This window comes from Schistosoma haematobium, chromosome 1, assembly GCF_000699445.3.
Source record: "Schistosoma haematobium chromosome 1, whole genome shotgun sequence".
Lineage (NCBI taxonomy): Eukaryota > Metazoa > Platyhelminthes > Trematoda > Strigeidida > Schistosomatidae > Schistosoma > Schistosoma haematobium.
Genome location: NC_067196.1, coordinates 67,040,617 through 67,059,983, shown reverse-complemented (window position 1 = coordinate 67,059,983; position 19,367 = coordinate 67,040,617). Strand labels below are relative to the sequence as shown.

The following is a 19,367-nucleotide window of genomic DNA, read 5'->3' as shown; positions in this document are numbered from 1 at the left end:
TCGTAAATGTGTTTTATTGTAGTGATTTGAATTTTTTCAAACATATATAGCAATAAGGTAATCGTTAATTTTCCACATCGCATTCTGTAATAGAACTATCTGTTTGATGATGATTGTCTTTTACCAATAATACTTCCTAAAAAAAGAAATTGGAGCAAAATATCGTCTAATTTAGTTTTTCGTTTTTCTATTAATTAGTGTAAACTTTTTATCATTTATTTTCAACTAATAATTTATTAGTATGGGGATTTGTGGAAATTGTAGTATTTTTAAAGTTGAATTCACGACTCGATCTAAGTTAGATCACCATTCAGAACTTGGGAACTCGTCTTGTGTGTGAGACAGTTATTCACTACAGACAATGAATGAAGGGTTGTGCAATATCACAGACCAAAAGTTTTGGGTTTAATTCCCACGTGAAGGATATTGGATGAACACTGGTGTGAAGTTTCATACTAGAATGAAATGACCATCTAATGCTTCCAGGTTTTCAATGTTTGTATGGCTTAGATTGACTGGTGATTTCAAGTGTGATAATGATTTATTCTTTAATCAAAAAGTACATATATATGATATATTTCAAGAGGTGATAAAAAAACCTAGATCGTTTATGTATTTAAATGTAGCCAAATAGTATCAAATAAATAAATAAATAAACCACTAATCAACATATGCTCACTAGTGACTGGCTTCAAGATGTATATCCTAGAGTTCTAGTGAGAAGCAGTGACCAGTGGAGTTCAATCGGGTCAGTTGTGAGGTAGTAACTCACTGAGGACAATGGTGGGCGTGTCGCTCAATTTCTTGGATTAGTTGAAGTTAGACATTAACACCGTTGGATACCGACTCAATGGTCTAGAGGTTAAGTACTCGTGCGAGAGACCAGTATGTCCTGTGTTCGAATCCCGTGAAGCGGGATCGTGAATGCGCACTTCCGATGAGTCCCACAATAGGACGAAACGACCGTCCAGTGTTTCTAAATTTTCCATGATGGCCTAGCTTCAATTGACTCATGATCTCAACTATTAAAATTACTAAAATCTCCACAAAACCCCTACTAACACTCTTTATTCATAACACCAATTTAACTGACTAACTGAAATACTCTTGATTACATAATAATTTTTAAATTAATGTCTTAACTTACATATTTGCAGTATGAATGAAACTATTCAACTGAAAATTCTTTTAAATTGATTTTGTTTTTATTAATCAAAATTAAGTGATAGAATAATGTTCTATTTAATGAAGCATGTAATATGTATGTATTTATATAACATAATAATCAGTTATGTAAGTAATTGTTAAATTGACCATTTAATTAATAAAGTGGATTTGACCAGTGGAGCTAATCCTTGTCGGGTAGAGATAGGTATCTACCTCAGTACAACGGAAGTTGGTCGCGCAATTTCGTGGATTGGTTGATGTTAGAAACTATCACCATTGGATGCCGGCCCAGTGGTCTAGTTGGTTAAGCGTTCGCGCGCGAGACTGAAGGCCCTGGGTTCGAATCCAGCGAGCGGATGCGCACTGCTGAGGAGTCCCACAATAGGACGAGACGGCCGTCCAGTGCTTCCAGGTTTTCAATTGTGGTGGTCTAACATCAATCGGTTCATGATCTCAATCAAAAACTTAATAATCTCCACAACCCCTATACTTATAATTATTTTATTAGATCATATTTTTACTGTTCTATAATGAATGTTACATCACATAAAGGTAATTTATCATCGATCATTTAGTTCTAGTTTTTACGTTAAAAATACATCGATTTTTAGGTATCATTACCAAGTTTTTACTTGATAATTTCGAATACATTGAGCATTGGGTAGATTGTTATAAATAAATTAATAGATTTATAATATCGCAATGGCACACATAGAATTTAATATTTTCACCAATGATATTAAACTACAAATTTGGCCTAGATATGTAGATGATACCTTTGTTGTGATAAAAAAGACTCATCTAAGATCTTTTTTCGAAAAGGATCAATATGCTATCATCACACATCAAATTTACGAACGAGAATGAAAATGAACATGGTGAGCTACCATTTTTAGATTGCTTAGTGAGAAGAAATCTGAATGGAATTTTAAATCTATTCATCTAGTAAAAACCTACACACTCAAACCGTTATATTGACTCCAATTCAGCACATCCGTTCAGTGCTAAGATCTCGCTAGCCCTAAATCTTTTCAGAAGTGCTAACAAGATTATCACATTGGAAGAGGATAAACAGAAAGAACAAAGTAATAGTAACTGGCATCCTACAATTTAATAATTTTCCTATGAAGATTACTTGAAGTGTATTAAAACAAGACGTTTCATTGCGTAATAATAATTCGGATGAAATACTATGGATTGGTACTGCAGTTTTATCATACCTTCATGGTACAACAGAAGAACTCCAAAGGATCTTAAGACAACACAGAATTAAAGTATATTACAAAACAACGAACGCACTTCGAAATACTTTAGTTTGCTTAAAAGAACTCTCCTTTATGTCAACACATAACTGTGTCTACAAATTAGGATGTATCGATTGTGATGCCTTCTATATTGGAGAGTCATCTCGCGAAATCTTGACTCGAGTCAAAGAACATACTAGGTACACAAAGTAACCTCCTAATAATCCCGTAGAACTGGATAGACTTCAAATTAAACCTTAAGGCTAGTACGCGTGAGTTCGAAGTGGGGTAGAGAGAAAAAGACTATTCTATCACCTGATTGACTGACAAGCAGGCGAGTGGGAGAAGACAAGTCAACTGTAACACTACTCGGTTTATTCTCAATTCCAATCTGGTTCCCGATTTCCCGATTTCAGATTAGTGTAAAAAGGTACATGAATAAATAGATGACTAACCCTACCACAACGTACAATAATTGGGAAAATACTATTATGTCCAAAGCTGGGAATTAGAGTAGAAGATAGAGCACAAAATATTACATTTAGACTACAATAGCTTTGAAACAAAAAGGGCTATGGTAGTGAATCATACATCAAACGAAAGCTTATGATTTGTAGAATAGAATAGGGACAAAAATAAATGTTACTGTTTTGCAAGCTTCGAAGTAAATGAAATAACGTCCCGAAAAATAGCTTCCGTAGTTTGTCAAGGCTTCTTGTTTCTCTGTTCATATCAGGTGAATAGGTGAAGCGTTCCATATAGTGCTTAATCCTACTGCTCTCAATAGAAAAGAAGGCCTTACTATACATCGTAATTGGACTATCTATCCTAGTCACCTAGTCTTATATTCTTCACATTTCACAATATTTTCTTACATACAAATTAAACTCTATCCTGTCTCACCACAAAGGTCACACATTTTTTCATTCTTAACCGTGCACATACACACACTCACACACACATCACATTGACCGGAATGACATGACATTTATTTATACAGGCCTGTTTTTTGATCGATCGCACATAATATTCTTGTGTTGTTCCGTTGTACTATTTAAACTTGGATTAATTTTGATTTGGTTATTTTTTCTCTGACAAAGTGGCTTACACTAAGTCACGAAACGTCAGAAAATTTAGTTTTTCTACTCATTGGGATATTACAAATATATTAATTTATTTACATCGATTTTTAGTCAACGTTTCAACTTTATCGGAACTTGCAAAATTCTGTGTATTATTTTGTTTAAATCTCTATATTGATAAATGGTCAAATGAGAGATTTTCGCTTTAAAAATACCTCATCAATGGTGTATTTTAAGAATAAATACATGTCCACTTATTGGTAAGGCGTGCTCATTGTATATGGATATGTATAACAGCGATTATCTTTGAGCTTTATTACATGTTACCCTCAATTGATGCTGTTCATAAATTTTAGATTTGACTATAGAATCTATATCAAAATTATAAGATGAATGCGTTTCTGACACATATTTTCATACTAACTACAGGTCAAATCCTGTTTCGCATTAAAATATCAATTAATCGACTCTAATATTTTCACTTTTTATGCGGTCATTACACTAGTTCACATGTTTACGCTTGTCCATTTCTATTTATGTATTCACAAACAGGTGAAAGTATTTGAATTGACATTTCATAATCTTTAATGTGAATTCGTTTTTTTTTTTCAGTGCAAAAGAAAGCAAATGAACCTTTAATGGAATCACATCAATCTCTAATGAGGTAAGTCACAAGTCTACTGTGAACCTAAGACTTTATACGATAATCACGAGTTAAGTGTTTGACGTGTATGATACCAAGGTGTATATTTTTCTACAGTTGTGTATGTGAAATGAATTTCAATTATTTTAGATTTAAATTATTTGTAAACCACCTATAGACGTGAGCTACAGCTACAGCTTTTAGTAAACGAACCCAAAATATCAAACTCTTTCTACCGTTGTAAAATTCTGTTTAATCATAAAACTGTGATACACAAGTTGTTCGGGTGTTATAATTTGTGCCTGTGTGCCCTGCTAATGTATAACGTGTTAATACCACAAATTAGGTAGCAGTGACTTATCAACCGGATCAATGACGCGTAAACTCGTACAAGCAGTCAAGAGTCCTTATTGGTCCCGCTTCCTGTCTAGCCCAGCCAGTTAAGTCCAGAACACCAATCCGAGCCTCTGAGATATGAATCATTTATTCAAAACATACGGGGTTTATATACCAATCAAACAGACCACATCGTACCATAAAATAAGGAACAACATTTGTACAAGATATGGCCAAGTGTGGCTGTGAATGTGGGAGGTAGTGATTAATAGACAGGGAATAATTCAAGAATGGAAAATCGTATAATAACAGTCCATAAGTTAAAATAAATCTTATGATAAGAGAGACATGAATATGAATAATTTAGTTAATTTACAATTATACGATAAAAATATACGTATAGTATTGGTCCACAAATGGATCCCAAAAATTACCAGTTATTATTCTTATCGGGACCTAATATTGGTTGATAATATTATTTTGAAATTTCAATTTAATAAGACAAATCCAAATTTATAAGTGGAAATAAATTTTATTCATGTTTCAAGTAGCCCCCATACGACACTCATCAATAAATGTAAAACTCAGTATCACATTACGTTGTCTAAAACCTATCAGTATCCATTAGTAAAGCTTGATAACACTTATTAAAAGTTATTTTCATTAAGCATTATTGTTCGGTTTCAAACTGAATGATACTGTCCGAATTACTGGTACTTTGATTTATAAAGAATGTGATTTGCAACAATAAAAACTGAGTACTTCGTGTGTTATCGTGAACACTAATATGCTTCATATTAGAATGTAAGCAAGTTAACCACTATTGAAGTAACATGAAAATCCACTCAATAATCAAAATTATTCCCTTACTTTCTGTTGGAGTTTTTCAGCTATACTAATTTGAAACACAATTATATGAACGAAGAATATGCTTTTCAATGAATTTCTTATCAGGTTCTACAATTATCTCATCCAAATTAATAATCCATAAAATTGACCAGATTTAAGGCACAGAGTACATCATTTGGAAATTGTAATATGTGAATCAAGAATTGTTGTTTGTCATATAAAACCAAACCAAATCAAATTGTTAATGTTGGAGCTGGCTAATATGAAGTGTTACCTTGAATCAGCTTATAAGTGAAATGAAATTGTGAGCTAAATAATTATCGGAATAGGTATGGTCAACATGGGGTGAGAGAGAGAGTGAGAATAATTGAATAATAACCAGGAATTACATAATATGTAGAATAATATGAATCAGGTGAAATATAGTATAGATAGTGGTGGATGCTGAATAAATTTCTCAAAAATGGGCGAGACTCTAATTTATGGACGAGCCAATCAGAAGCGTTTGAGAGATTTAAAGGTTACGGCACGAACTTCAGTGCTTAATGCTAACGTACGATCGGTTCACAGGGAATTTTGTACAAAACGTGATAATTGAGTGGCTATAACAAATAAAAAGGCGAGACTATAATTTGTGGACGAATCAATCAGGTATAAGATAATGGATCTCTGAGTTTAACGCGAAAGCCTTTCATCCATTTAGCTAAATAAATTTCTGGCATTATAGCTGATGTCGGCTTGTGATGAAAATTCTATATATAATTCCTAACTAAGGCAAATTAAGACATTTATTGGGAACTGGATAATAAAAGCACCAGTAACACTGGCTACAGCCAAGTACTACAATATATACGGATGTTTGGAAAGCGTACACTCTTACATAGGCTTGTTTACGTGCATCGTGTCGTTATCCACAAGTAGCATTTTGTGCACTCAACAACCGGAGTGCACATAAACAATATTGAAGCTATGTTGTCGAGGTTGAAAGAGTATTTGAGACTTTATCATGCCTCCAGAGGCCGACTATTCTGTAACCATATGATTGATTTCCTCTACTTCATGCATTACGATTTTAGATCCTCTGAACCTCTTTCTAACCTTGACAAGTTTTTGAACCACGAATAAGAAGTGTATCCAATTTATTTCCTTGATTTTGTATAACATATTTTTACTCTATAGTGACTGTTTGTTGATTAGCTAATGTTTCTCAAGGTCACTTAAGATTCGTTCAAAGGTCGTCCATAAATTAGAGTCTCGCCCAAAAATGTTGTCAAATGTCATCTCATGTTGACCATATTTATTCTGATCATTATTTAGCTCACAATTTCATTTCAATTGCTGAAAAATTTCCATTATATTCATACACTTTCATTTCACTTATAAATTGATTCACGGTAACACTTCATATTAGCCAGCTCCAACATTAACAATTTGATTTGGTTTCATATGACAAACAACAATTCTTGATTCACATATTACAATTTCCAAATGATGTACTCTGTGCCTTAAATCTGGTCAATTTTATGGATTATTAATTTGGATGAGATAATTGTAGAACCTGATGAGAGATTCCTTGAGAAGAATATTCTTCGTTCATGTTAATTGTGTTTTAATATAATGTGGATTTTCAGCGATTATACAAATTTGATTATTTTTCCCAATCGTTTCTTCAGAAATTCATTAGTAATTTCATAATAGATCCAAAGTTTTGTTTCAAAGTAAATTACAATGTGTTACTAAATAACAGATAATATTGATTATAGAACAGCGGATTAAATATTGGTTATAATGAAAAGATGGACAGTGACTTGCAGTGGAATACAGGACGCACGTCTCGTCTTATTTGCGACTCGTAAGCCAGATGTACCTGCACCTCAGAGTTGATGTTCACTCTGCGACTCGAACCCAGTACCTTTGCTCTTCAAACGCCATCGCGTTATTTACTTAGCTACTGAGTGCTGATAGTCACTTGCTTGTGCAATAGGGTGAATTTAAATTCACTTGATATTGTTTTGCTTGAATCTTCCCATTGAGATTTAAGACTGCAATTGATCAGTCTCTTATTAGCATATATGCATCCTGGGTGTATTGCCTCGATATTGCCTTAATTTACAAGCTTTATAAGCAATGATGGATAGTGGCTATCAGTGGAATCCAGGACGCGCGTTTCGTCCTATTTGGCACTCGTCAGCTGGATGATCTTCAATGGGAAGATTCAAGCAAAACAATACCAAGTGAATTGGTTATAATATTTACGGTTGTATATTATTCCAGAAAAAAATTTTTATGAAATTTGTTTAAAGCAACTCATTCAACTATTATAATTTATATTTAGTTTTGAAGAAAAATAAGTAGTAGAGGAAATAAATTCTAATATAATTTATGAATATGACATTGAAATGAAAAAAAACCCAATTTGAATCATAGTACGAAGCTACTTGTAAATCCATGACTGAATTTTAATATTGTTTTTTTCAAACAAAACGTTTTTCATTTGCTGTCAATGATTTCTGTATGATGAGTTTTTTCCCTACGTTCTTATTCACTTACTTACTTACTCACTCACTCGTTCACTCACTATCTTTCTCTCATACATATGTAAACGTTTTATATTGTTTATGTCTAAACGAATGTTGTATTGTTTTCATAGTAAACGTGGACGTTGGTGTTATTATTGTTTTTTTTTGGCTTATTGTTCCAGTTGAATAATTTTTACAGTCTTTATTCAATTTTATTTTTGTGGTTATACTTTTTTAACGCTTTACTACTCATTCATATGTCAGGTGTAAAAAATAAAAGAAGCAACAACAACAAAAGAATTCACACACAATCATTAAGAAAGAATATTAGAGAACCTAAGAGAATGTAATTATATGAAACTACATGTGTTATCATTTTTGTCATCAATTTAAAATGGGGATTTTGTTTATTTATTTATTTCTATTGATGATAAAGAAAAAAAGGTGAAAAAGAAACGTTGTCATATTTCTTTTCATCAGCATAAAATCAAATAGATTTTAATATATTTTCTGAAGATTACGAGGAAATAATGGTAACAAAATGTACGAGTGTATTTTTACCAAAATATATGGAATATCAGTTTAGGTGTTGTAGAGATTGTTAAGTTTTTGATTGAAATCATGAGTCAATTGAAGCTAGACCACCATGGAAAACCTGGAAGCACTGGACGGCCGTTTCGTCCTAGTATGGGACTCCTCGGTAGTGTGCGTCCATGATCCCCGCACCTCGCGAGATTCGAACCCAGGATCTATCAGTCTCACGCTAGGGGTTTAACCAACTAGACCAGTTTCGTGGATTGGTTGAGGTTAGACAATAACACCATTAGATGCCAGCTCAGTGGTCTTAGTGAATAAAAATGAAGTAAATCCAATGTTTCACTTGGCAATCGATAATTTTGATGTTTTGATTATATTTCCTTGAAAAAGCTTGAACTAATTTGCCAGGTGAAACGTTAGATTTACTTCAAATTCATTCGTTGAGATTTTACAAATACATTCTTCTCCTATTTAAGTAGAAAAAGTTATATAGCTGAAAAGTTTACGGACAATATTTCATTTAAACCCTGGAGGTACATTTAAGTTTCATATTTCTTAGAGTTGAGAATATTTTCTTTCTATAATGTAAAATAATCTAAATTTATGTAAACAATCTAAAAAAGCAAATATATATACCTTTTACAATTGAATCATTTGATATATGATATTCCTTTTAATATTCAAATAATAAGTTTATTTTAGTTTTCTAGTTTATTAGTTTCACCAACTTTATGTGTTAATTTGTAAACCATATTTTTCACGTTTTGTAATTAGTTATCTGTTTAAATGGATTTGATTTACAGTTTAAACAAACACTAAAAGATTTAAAATTGTGAAATAATATTGAGAGGATACACTGAAAACGATGATAAACTCCGATTTGTCGGCTACAAATATTTAATCATACAGATTTTTGAAATATTTCTGAAATAACGTAATGTCATTACCAAATGACTATTAATGAGAATAGGTTACTAGGTAAAAATGGCAAGTTAACTAATGGTTCAGTTATATATATTACGGAAGATTTAAGTAATAGATAGGAAAAAGCTAATGGTAGAAAGATGAAAACAAGATATCAGTTCATTGAGTTGTTTACAATCAGAATCCACCTTGTCAATAGATGCAAAAGTCTTGGTTGTCATCCATAGAATTATCACATTTGTATTAAGAGATATTAAATGGTATAACTCATGATCATTCGTAGTGAAACAAGTGCATCCACTGATTTTTATCCTCCAAACTTCGAGTTTCTTTTGTGTTTTCCATTCTTCAAAACTATTTGTTCATGTTCAACTATACTTATTATGTCCAGGTTTTCATTGTGAATAATATTATCTACCCATATTTTATTTATCACTCTGTTCATTTATATTATTTTCTTTCTAAGATGACTTATGATATACTAGACATGTATTCATTCATAACCGGTCAATGAACACACAAATATTGTTTACATTAGAGTAAACAACATCTAACAAATTTATGATTTATTTATGCGATTACTGACTGTATCATTTGTTGACTCAATGTTTCCTGATCTCTTCAGTATTATTATCATTGACATCAATGAAGATATTTTAATTGTTCCGTTTTCAACTATCACTATTGACAACAGTATTTATTAAAAAATATAAGAGAAAAAATTGAAATGAAATTGTAACTTCATTTATTTAAAGATTTATAATTAAAGTTTAATATTTCTATGTTTAGTTAAAAATGATGTCTGGAAAATTAATAAAAATAAGATAGGCAATAATGTACAGTAACAAATGAAAGACCGATGATAAAATAATAAATTTTATACTTTCAACTACAGCATAATTATATGGATGATGTAAAGTGAATAGAAAAGAAGACAAATTGAAAGAAAGGGGTTTTTTGTTTTCTACCTGTTAAACATTCTTTCCTCGCATTTTGTTTCCCTTCCCTCCCTGTAAAATTTAAACATCTGTCAATTTTGTTGTTGTTGGTGGTGGTGATGGTGTTTTTCCTAAAATGTAATTGAATAATCATTTTGAATTTCTTTTATTTCTTATTTTTCCCTTTCTATCTTATCCTACTTTAATCATTGACTTACGTTTTTACTTCCTACTAATTTTTTTCTTAGTTAAGTGTTAATTTAATTTTTATTCCCTCTTTTTTTTGTTTTAATCTCCAAAACAACTTTCCAACACTATAGAATATATTAACTTAATGCGTAGAGAAGAGCTTCCTATCTGAATTCTTTCGTTATTCCTTAGAAAAAAAAGAAGTGAATAAAAGATTAAATAGATTATTTTCAAGAATTCAGTCTAAGTATTTAGTACTGTAATGGATGAGCACTTGATGAATTTTTTAAAATGAAATTCTCACATTGAGTTTTGAATGCTTTTCAACTTCACTATCCCTCGACTGTTTTATGTTATGACAAAAATTAATTTCTGGTTAACATAATGGGTTCTTATCTTTTTTCTTAAAGAAACCTTTCTCTGCGTACTGTAGTTTCAAGATTGAGTAATAAACAGCGTTGACTGGTAGTAAATTACTAAGATATGATCTAATATATCTAAATCGATATAAAATAGCAATCATTTGTCAGATTAAAAATAGTTTATGATGGGTTGATGGAATACATCTAGCGATTCAGGTACTTAGGTCAACTAATTTTCAAATGCTGAATCTCATGTTCGGGACTCTTTACGTCCAGCTTGATTCCAGAAACAAAGTTGTACTACTGTTACTTACTTACTTACGCCTGTTACTCCTCGTGGAGGAGCAATTCTGGGCAATCTTTTCTAACTCTTTCCAGTTGTTATTCATTCTTTTCATATCTGCTTCCAATTCCCAACGTAGTGTATTGTTTGACCTTCCTCTTTTCCGCTTCCATTCAGGATTCCAAGTTAGGGCTTGCCGAGTGATGCGGTTTGATGATTTTCGTAATATATGTCCTATCCATTTCCATCGTCTTTTCCTAATTTCCTCTTTATCTGGAAGCTGGTTTGTTCTCTCCCACAGAAAGCTGTTGCTGATGATATCCGGCCAATGGATCTTGAGTATCTTGCGTAGACAACTATTTATAAATACTTGTACCTTCTTGATGATGGTTGCAGTAATTTTCGAAGTTTCAGCTCCGTACAGTAGAACTGTCTTGACTTTTGTATTCAAGATCATGACTTTGATATTGGTTGAAAGTTGTTTTGTGTACCACTGTCATTTACACTATTTAGTTTTTAAAAAATGTAGAAATTCAGGATCAGTGATACTTTGAGAAAGCAAGTAGATTCCTTGGACTGGGATTCCAATGAACAGAAATCTCAATATACTTTCATACAACCAATTTACTAACCTCATATGGTTTAGGTCAAGCAGTTTTCGACCTAACAAAACGTGTGATGCAATTTTATTATGATATTAATACAACAAAGCCCTTGTAGGTAACCAATAATAAAGATCATGCGAACTGACTAATTTCATATAATGCTTCAGAAAGACGATGTCATTTATGGGTGTTACTAGATATGCTATTTTTCTTTAAAAGAAGTTGCCTTATAACTAGAATATACATCAGATATTAGTAATTAAAGTTACTTATCTCTTTACATTCAATTTGAAGTAAACTAACTTGAATAGGGATATGGTTATGTCAGATATCGAGTTATTTGTAATGAAAGTGTTCGTATATAAATTTCAACAAAGACATTTCATACCATTTGTTATAATTGTTTCTTTAAAAATATTAATCATAAATGAAATAATGTTTAAGGGAATCATTCAATTCCATAGTTTGCCCTGGTAACATTACTCCCCTTATTTATTTATTACGTCATTCATTATTCCAACCCTTTCTAAAGTTCAAAATTACATCATTCATAACCGACTGATTCCAATTCATATCTTTCTTTATTACCATCTATTTTCAGTTACTTAATTACACAATCATCTAATGTTTTTTAACTCCATGAGTTCTAATCATTATTTCAATGTTCTGGAACTTTCTCTCCCAAACTTTGTTTATTCAAAACAAAATTTTATGACCTCATTAACTCTATCGGAATCTTCACTACATCATGATACATGTATTCATCCTTAATCACCCTCTTATCTGTAATAACTCTGATTTTCAAATATTTTAGGTTGTAAGCAGCTGATGAGAACCTAAGGAACTATGTGTATGAAAATTCCATAGATTCTGATTAGTTTTATTCATACATTTCATCTTAACCATAATAGAGTTATAACTTGACATATAAAATATAGTATTAAAGATTATTTCCATTATTAAAATTCATGTCCGTAGTTCAAATTCAAGTCAATATTGTTCAGGCAAGTTTATAGAAAAAAATGTAGTTTACTATAGAATAATAGAACAGATTTATTAGTTTTAATATGTCGATGTAAATTTGGCTGACATAATGTTAATTTAAAATAATTACAAATAATGTATATAAACAAAATAATAAATTAAACAACACAAATACGGATTCATTGTAGCAATAACATAACGAAGGTACTTTTAAGAAAATAAGATAAATACATTCATGTAAGTTTGCGTGGATTGCTTACAACCTGAAATGTTTTATTATCAAAAATAATGAATATATGAACGAAGAATATTCTTTTCAATGAATTTCTTATCAGGTTCTACAATTATCTCATCCAAATTAATAATCCATAAAATTGACCAGATCTAAAGCACAGAGTACATCATTTGGAAATTGTAATATGTGAATCAAGGATTGTTGTTTGTCATATAAAACCAAATCAAGTCAAATTGTTAATGTTGGGGCTGGCTAATATAAAGTGTTAACTTGAATCAATTTATAAGTGAAATGAAATTGTGAGATAAATAATGATCAGATTAAATATGGTCAACATGGGATGACACTTGACATTTTTGAGAAATTTATTCAGCATCCACCACTATCTATACTATATTTCACCTGATTCATATAGTATAGATAGTGGTGGATGCTGAATAAATTTCTCAAAATGTCAAGTGTCATCCCATGTTGACCATATTTAATCTGATCATTATTTATCTCACAATTTCATTTCACTTATAAATTGATTCAAGTTAACACTTTATATTAGCCAGCCCCAACATTAACAATTTGACTTGATTTGGTTTTATATGACAAACAACAATCCTTGATTCACATATTACAATTTCCAAATGATGTACTCTGTGCTTTAGATCTGGTCAATTTTATGGATTATTAATTTGGATGAGATAATTGTAGAAGCTGATAAGAAATTCATTGAAAAGCATATTCTTCATTCATATTAATTGTGTTTTAATATAATGGCAATTTTTCAGCGAAAATGAATATAATATGAAATATAAGTTAAGTTAATTATAAAATAATATGTGCAGGTATTACAGAGCGAACAGTGTTTTTTTATTTATTATTTCACTTAATTTCATATGCTGATGGTCTAAAGATGTTTGTGGTAAATATTATCTATTTAACGTCCTTAATGAGATAAATATATGATGATATGCATGATTCTAAAACTAAATTGTCTATAAGCATTCGCACTTTGTAAATACAAATTTTAGTATGTTAAAAGATGGTTCGAAATAAGCCCTCAATGTAATGCTACAGTTAAGCTCAGTTTTTCTGCTTTTAAATTGAATGTTTCAGCCCTGAATATGCTCAACCAGGAGATCCTGATGCTCAGTTTTTGTATCATCTTCCAGAACACAATTATCAAGCTTTTTCAGAATCAAGACATTCGTTAGGCGATCCATTGTCACGACCTACCAATCCCGATGTTGATGGAAATGAAAGTGAAGATCAATGGTCTCCTAGTGAATCTGAAAGTAAATATTTATGTTCTTACTAAATCTTTTTCATCACGTGTCTCACTATATCAACATTCGAAGATTGATAATGACCGAGACTATTTTTCATTGATCTCAGTTATACAGAAATTCAAAAGCATAATTTTTGATTTCGGGAAATTCAACCTTATTTTCGTTAAAACACACCACCCAGGTTTATCATATTATTCAGTTAGGAGGTTTAAATCGTTAGAGTTTCTTCCGTACGAGCAGTTTTAATAGGCTTGAATTGAATACCTTATTCAAAGATTTATCCCGAGAATGCAAAACAAAAGAGAATGGTCTCTTAGTGGCCGATCCTTCTAAGGAGTATTAGTTTGCAATGATATTTTGTCTTCTCTATTATTAGTTTAAAAATCCCCATAGAATATTCAAAAACGAAGAATATTTGAGCGAACAATTGTTTTCAATAACTTCATCATCAGGCTCTACAGTTATAAGTCCATAATTATAATATTTTACAAAGGCCAAAAATAAGGCATGTTTTAATGAGTTTGACAATGTTATGTGTTAAAAATGGTGAACGTTTGCATCTGTTATTACAGTTTCTAAAGGCATCCTCATCAGGATTCTTGATTATGCCTACATATACTGGAAGATATCAAGTTTATATATCGTGATGTTTGTTTTTAATGGGATGATCCCGTTTCCATCAAATTTAATCTTATTTCAGTATTGGGTTGTGGAGATTGTTGAGTTTTAATTCAGTTTATGAATCAATTAATGTTAGACCACCAATGAAAACCTAGAAGCATTGGACGGCTTCTTTATCCTAGTATGAGACTTCCCAACAGTGCACATTCCCGATTCCGCAAGCGGATATCTAACATAAGATCTCTGGTCACGCGCGAATGCCCAACATACAGACCACTAAGCCGACATTTAAGAGTGTCAATATCTAGCTTCAACCAAACTAAGATAGTGCGCGCTAGTCTTCGATTGTCTCACATCCGACATGGTTGGACTCCACTGGTCACGGCTTCTTATGAACTAATCAATATAGACAACCATTGAAAACCTGAAAGTGATGACGGGTGTAATGCAATTATCGACCAATAACAATGTAAGATGGTCGCACAAAATCGTGGATTGATTGAAGTTAGACATTAACACAGTTGGGTGCCGGCTCAAGGACCTAGAGGTTAAGCATTTGTGGACAACTAGTGAGAAACACTTTGATTGTGTAGTCTTTTAGATACCTAATAATATGAAAAGTCTTCTCTTTTAAATTAATTACATCAACAATTAAAAAGAAGACGAAAATTGTTCATGTGAAGAAGAAAAACGTAAATATCTGACCAAAACACACCAGATAGTTCAGTCGACCTTTGTTTAAGGAAAACACGTAAAATATAGTCATACATTGCGTGATATGAAATGATTTTTTCCCCTAAAATTTAAAAAGTCCATAAATGTGACATATTTTTAAAGGTAGATTACAAACACATATATATGTTGAAAAAACTTTTTGGCTTAATTAAGGCTAAGATATAAACTGTACATCTTATGGAAAAAAATCAAGGTTTTAAAGAGTACTTATAAGGAGGATTGCATGTTATTACTAGAAAATAACTATTTAGCAAAACTTTTTTTATGTAAATGAATTAGTTTTCTAGAATATACTTATCACTCTTGAAAAGATTTGGTTAGTCATCCTTTTTTAAAAGTTTCTAGATTGAATTATCCACAACATATTGTCTAATCTCAAAATATTTATCTAATTTTCAGCAGTCCGAAATCGCGGATTACGAAATCGAGAAATTGATAATTTTGAATCAGAATTTGAAAGATCCCCTGGACCAAGTGATAGTGAAATAGGTCAAGAAAGTTATAATAGATCACGAAATATCCCTCAAGTACCAAAACGTCGTATACGACCATCATCACGAAATCGCAATACAATTAGTAACAATAGTAATTCTTCCATTCACTCTTACAATGCAGAAGATCCTACAATAATCTAACAGTTTATCTTAGTACCTTTTATCTTTTAACTTTTTTTTATAAATAAATAATTCAATGATATGTTCAGTACTGTAAACCAGATAAAGATCTGGATTAATTAATAAAACGAAATGTTGTTTTTCAAAAGATATTCGTTGAAATAATCTAATGTATTTTGTTTTTATAATTTTATGGGTTGTAGTGAATTTGAAATTCTCCATACATTTATCATTCAGCATAAGTTGAATGATAGAAAATTGACAGAAAAAACCAGTTATCTTTGATTAATTGTCTCAAAATATTCTAATCATAGTGGTTTATTCATTATTAACAAAATCACATGAAATGTCAAAATGATATTATTCGATGAAATGTAATTATTTGTACACTTGTTATCTCATTTTATAGAAATTCTATATGTTTGTATTTTACTGAATATATACTTCTGTTAAAATATAGTCAAAATAGTCTTTTTACAGGGAAACATTTTTTTATCATGATAAGTCGTGTAGGTTGAACGCTATATACGATTCCTAAGCTATTCCCGTAACCCGCAGACTAGAAATACACAGCGACTTGAACTCCAGAGAGAAGACACAAGTATGAGAGAAAACACTTTATCCTAAGGTTCATTTTAGTACAGAAAATCAAGGGTATTTATAGATGTTGGCGTCTGTTAAATCAACATCATATTTCAGCCAATCCGTTAACGTCATATTATGCTACCGACCAATGGTAGTACGCCACGCTGGAATTCTCGAACGTTCCATCATAATCTGGTTGGCTAGGGTCCTTCGGCTCTTTTTTGGGCCTCTGGAGGCTCCGTTGAAGTTCTCCGGAAGCCGACCCAACATATCAGTATCCTTCAAATTAATAATTTTAGTCTTTTAGAACTTAACTTCATTGATCATATACTTTAAGTAAATCAAAATAAAATCCACCTGGAGCCCCTCTGGGGCTACTGCCGGTTCCAAGCTCGAATAAACGAGGAGGGTCGGGCATGAGGTTAGCGACCTCTTCCCGTAGAAAACTAACTCGCTACATAAATACTAACCAGAAACACAAATCACATTGAAAAATAACTTTTCAGTTCTTAGAACTCACTAAAAGAGATGTTAAAACCTGTAAAATAGCTATGGTTATGAACTGATTGTATTATGGTAAGTATTTTTATTTGAGAGGATTTATAAATTATTTTCAAATAATTCAAGGATATTTATTGGTTTTTTTTAGACTTTTTGAACTTGCTTTGATTAATTAAGAGGTAATGGTACTATCAAACGCTAAATACTTATTTAACTTAAAGTTGTAGGTTGTAATTTCATTTCACAATCAGAATATTATTTTATTTAATATTAATTTTATAGAGGTGGCATTCAAACTAATTTAATCTTGAAGGTTCTCTGTAAAATATTCAATTATCATGAACTAAATTTCCATGTCACAAACGATTCTGTAAACAGATAGAAAACTTCTAGTCATTAAAGTATGATTGTGAAATAGAAGAGGTTGTTATAGTCTTTAATATACTATTTTATATATATATATATAGGTGTATATCATCTTAGCAACATATAAAACTTCAGTTTTCATGAACTAGAAAGGTATTATGATTGGTATCTTCACTAGTTCTGCTTAACAATTTTTCATCTGAATGCACTTCTTAAACAATTGGAATTTATGATAACGTTTAATTTGATGAATCAATGAGTTATGTGATGGATAAGCAAAATATCACAACCCGTCAATAGAAATCCATCATATGAAACAAAATGCATAGGGAAAATTTAACTAGTTTTGTATAGCCGTTGCGTCCTATTGTGGGACTCCTCAGCAGTGCAGGCGGGGTCGTGGATGCGAAACGGCCGTCCAGTGCTTCCAGGTTTTCTATGGTGGTCTAGATTCGATTGACTCATAATCTCAACTGTTGAAATTACTATAATCTCCACAAAACCCCTTCTGATAGTTTTGTATATTTAACTAGTCGTTAAATATATTGTTAATCAATTTTGGTGAATACAGCTACATTCACTTTCTGTATTATTTTAATAAATTATTCAGAATAAAACTAAGGTGGGGCAATACTCAATACTGACTAGTTAAGTGGGGCTTGGATTATATGCTAGTAATTTGTTTAAAGCTGGACATATGTATATATAGTTCTGGTAGCAAATTTGATTTCTTTCTGACTAATTAGAAAGCATGTATTTGACTGTAATCGTAATGTTTTAATACGAGATATACACTCATGAATATTTATTTTTCGTATCTGTTAGTATACTTACTAGGAGTAACTTACTAAGTGTCTGGCTACCTTTAAGTAACTTAATTACACCGTGCAGATTTATGTATTCAGTTTTAGGGCTCACCAAAGCAATGCTAGAACTTATGACCTGGTGATTGAAAGTCAAACACCTCAACCACTGAGGCAATGTTAAGTCGGATAAATAATTATACTATAGTTATTGAGATACAAGTTGAAAGTTTAGAGAGCTTCGCTGTAAACAAACTTATCATGCATATAAATTATACAAGCAGTCCTATTCATATCTTTCTGGTAGTTAAGACGAAATTCAAATCACAAACAAGTCAGATTTTGAAAAAACTAAAACCATTCGTCAGGTTCTCTTTACGGTTTGTTTACTTAATATACCAAATTAGACATTTATGTTTTACCTAAAATTTATAAGCCAGGTGTCCTACTAAGACCTATTGTAGACATTACAAACATCTCAAAATATGTATTGTCTAAATATCTAAGCAGTATATTGAAGCCACTTCAACAAAACTTACATAATGTAGTTGAACGTTCTTGTGGTTTTAAGTCTAAAATATTAGGGTTATTTATCAAGAAGAATAAAACTATGGTAAACTGTGATATTGTATGTTTATGTACTAGTATTCCAATTGATAGATGCCTAGACTTTATCTCTGGTTTACTACAAAATGACCGTATTTTATTTAGCATATGTCTATTAAGTATCGCTTTAATCATTAAATCCAGCAAACGATGCTTAAATTGAAACTTATTTGCCTTTAATGGATTATTATTATACGAACAAACAAGCGAACTAGGATTCCCGGGTTTTTGACTGAAGATAACCTTTTATGTTACGTACAGAATAAAATACTTCCACCAATGACATAGGACTGAGATTTTAGCTCATATATGTGGACGTTTTTATTGTTATAAAAGAAAAGACGTTCCTAAGGACTTCT

At 31.4% G+C, this 19,367-nt stretch overlaps 1 protein-coding gene across 1 annotated transcript in view; it reads left to right on the top strand.

The window, feature by feature from the left end:
* MS3_00010198 (uncharacterized protein) overlaps window positions 1-16,607 on the top strand; it is a 47,760-nt gene extending 31,153 nt beyond the window's left edge. The window contains exons 20-22 of the mRNA XM_051218562.1: window positions 4,106-4,157; window positions 14,005-14,183; window positions 15,933-16,607. Coding sequence (XP_051074885.1) covers window positions 4,106-4,157; window positions 14,005-14,183; window positions 15,933-16,168 — 467 coding nt within the window. The 3' untranslated portion in view covers window positions 16,169-16,607. The remainder of the gene's footprint in view (window positions 1-4,105; window positions 4,158-14,004; window positions 14,184-15,932) is intronic.
* Window positions 16,608-19,367: the final 2,760 nt, after the last annotated feature.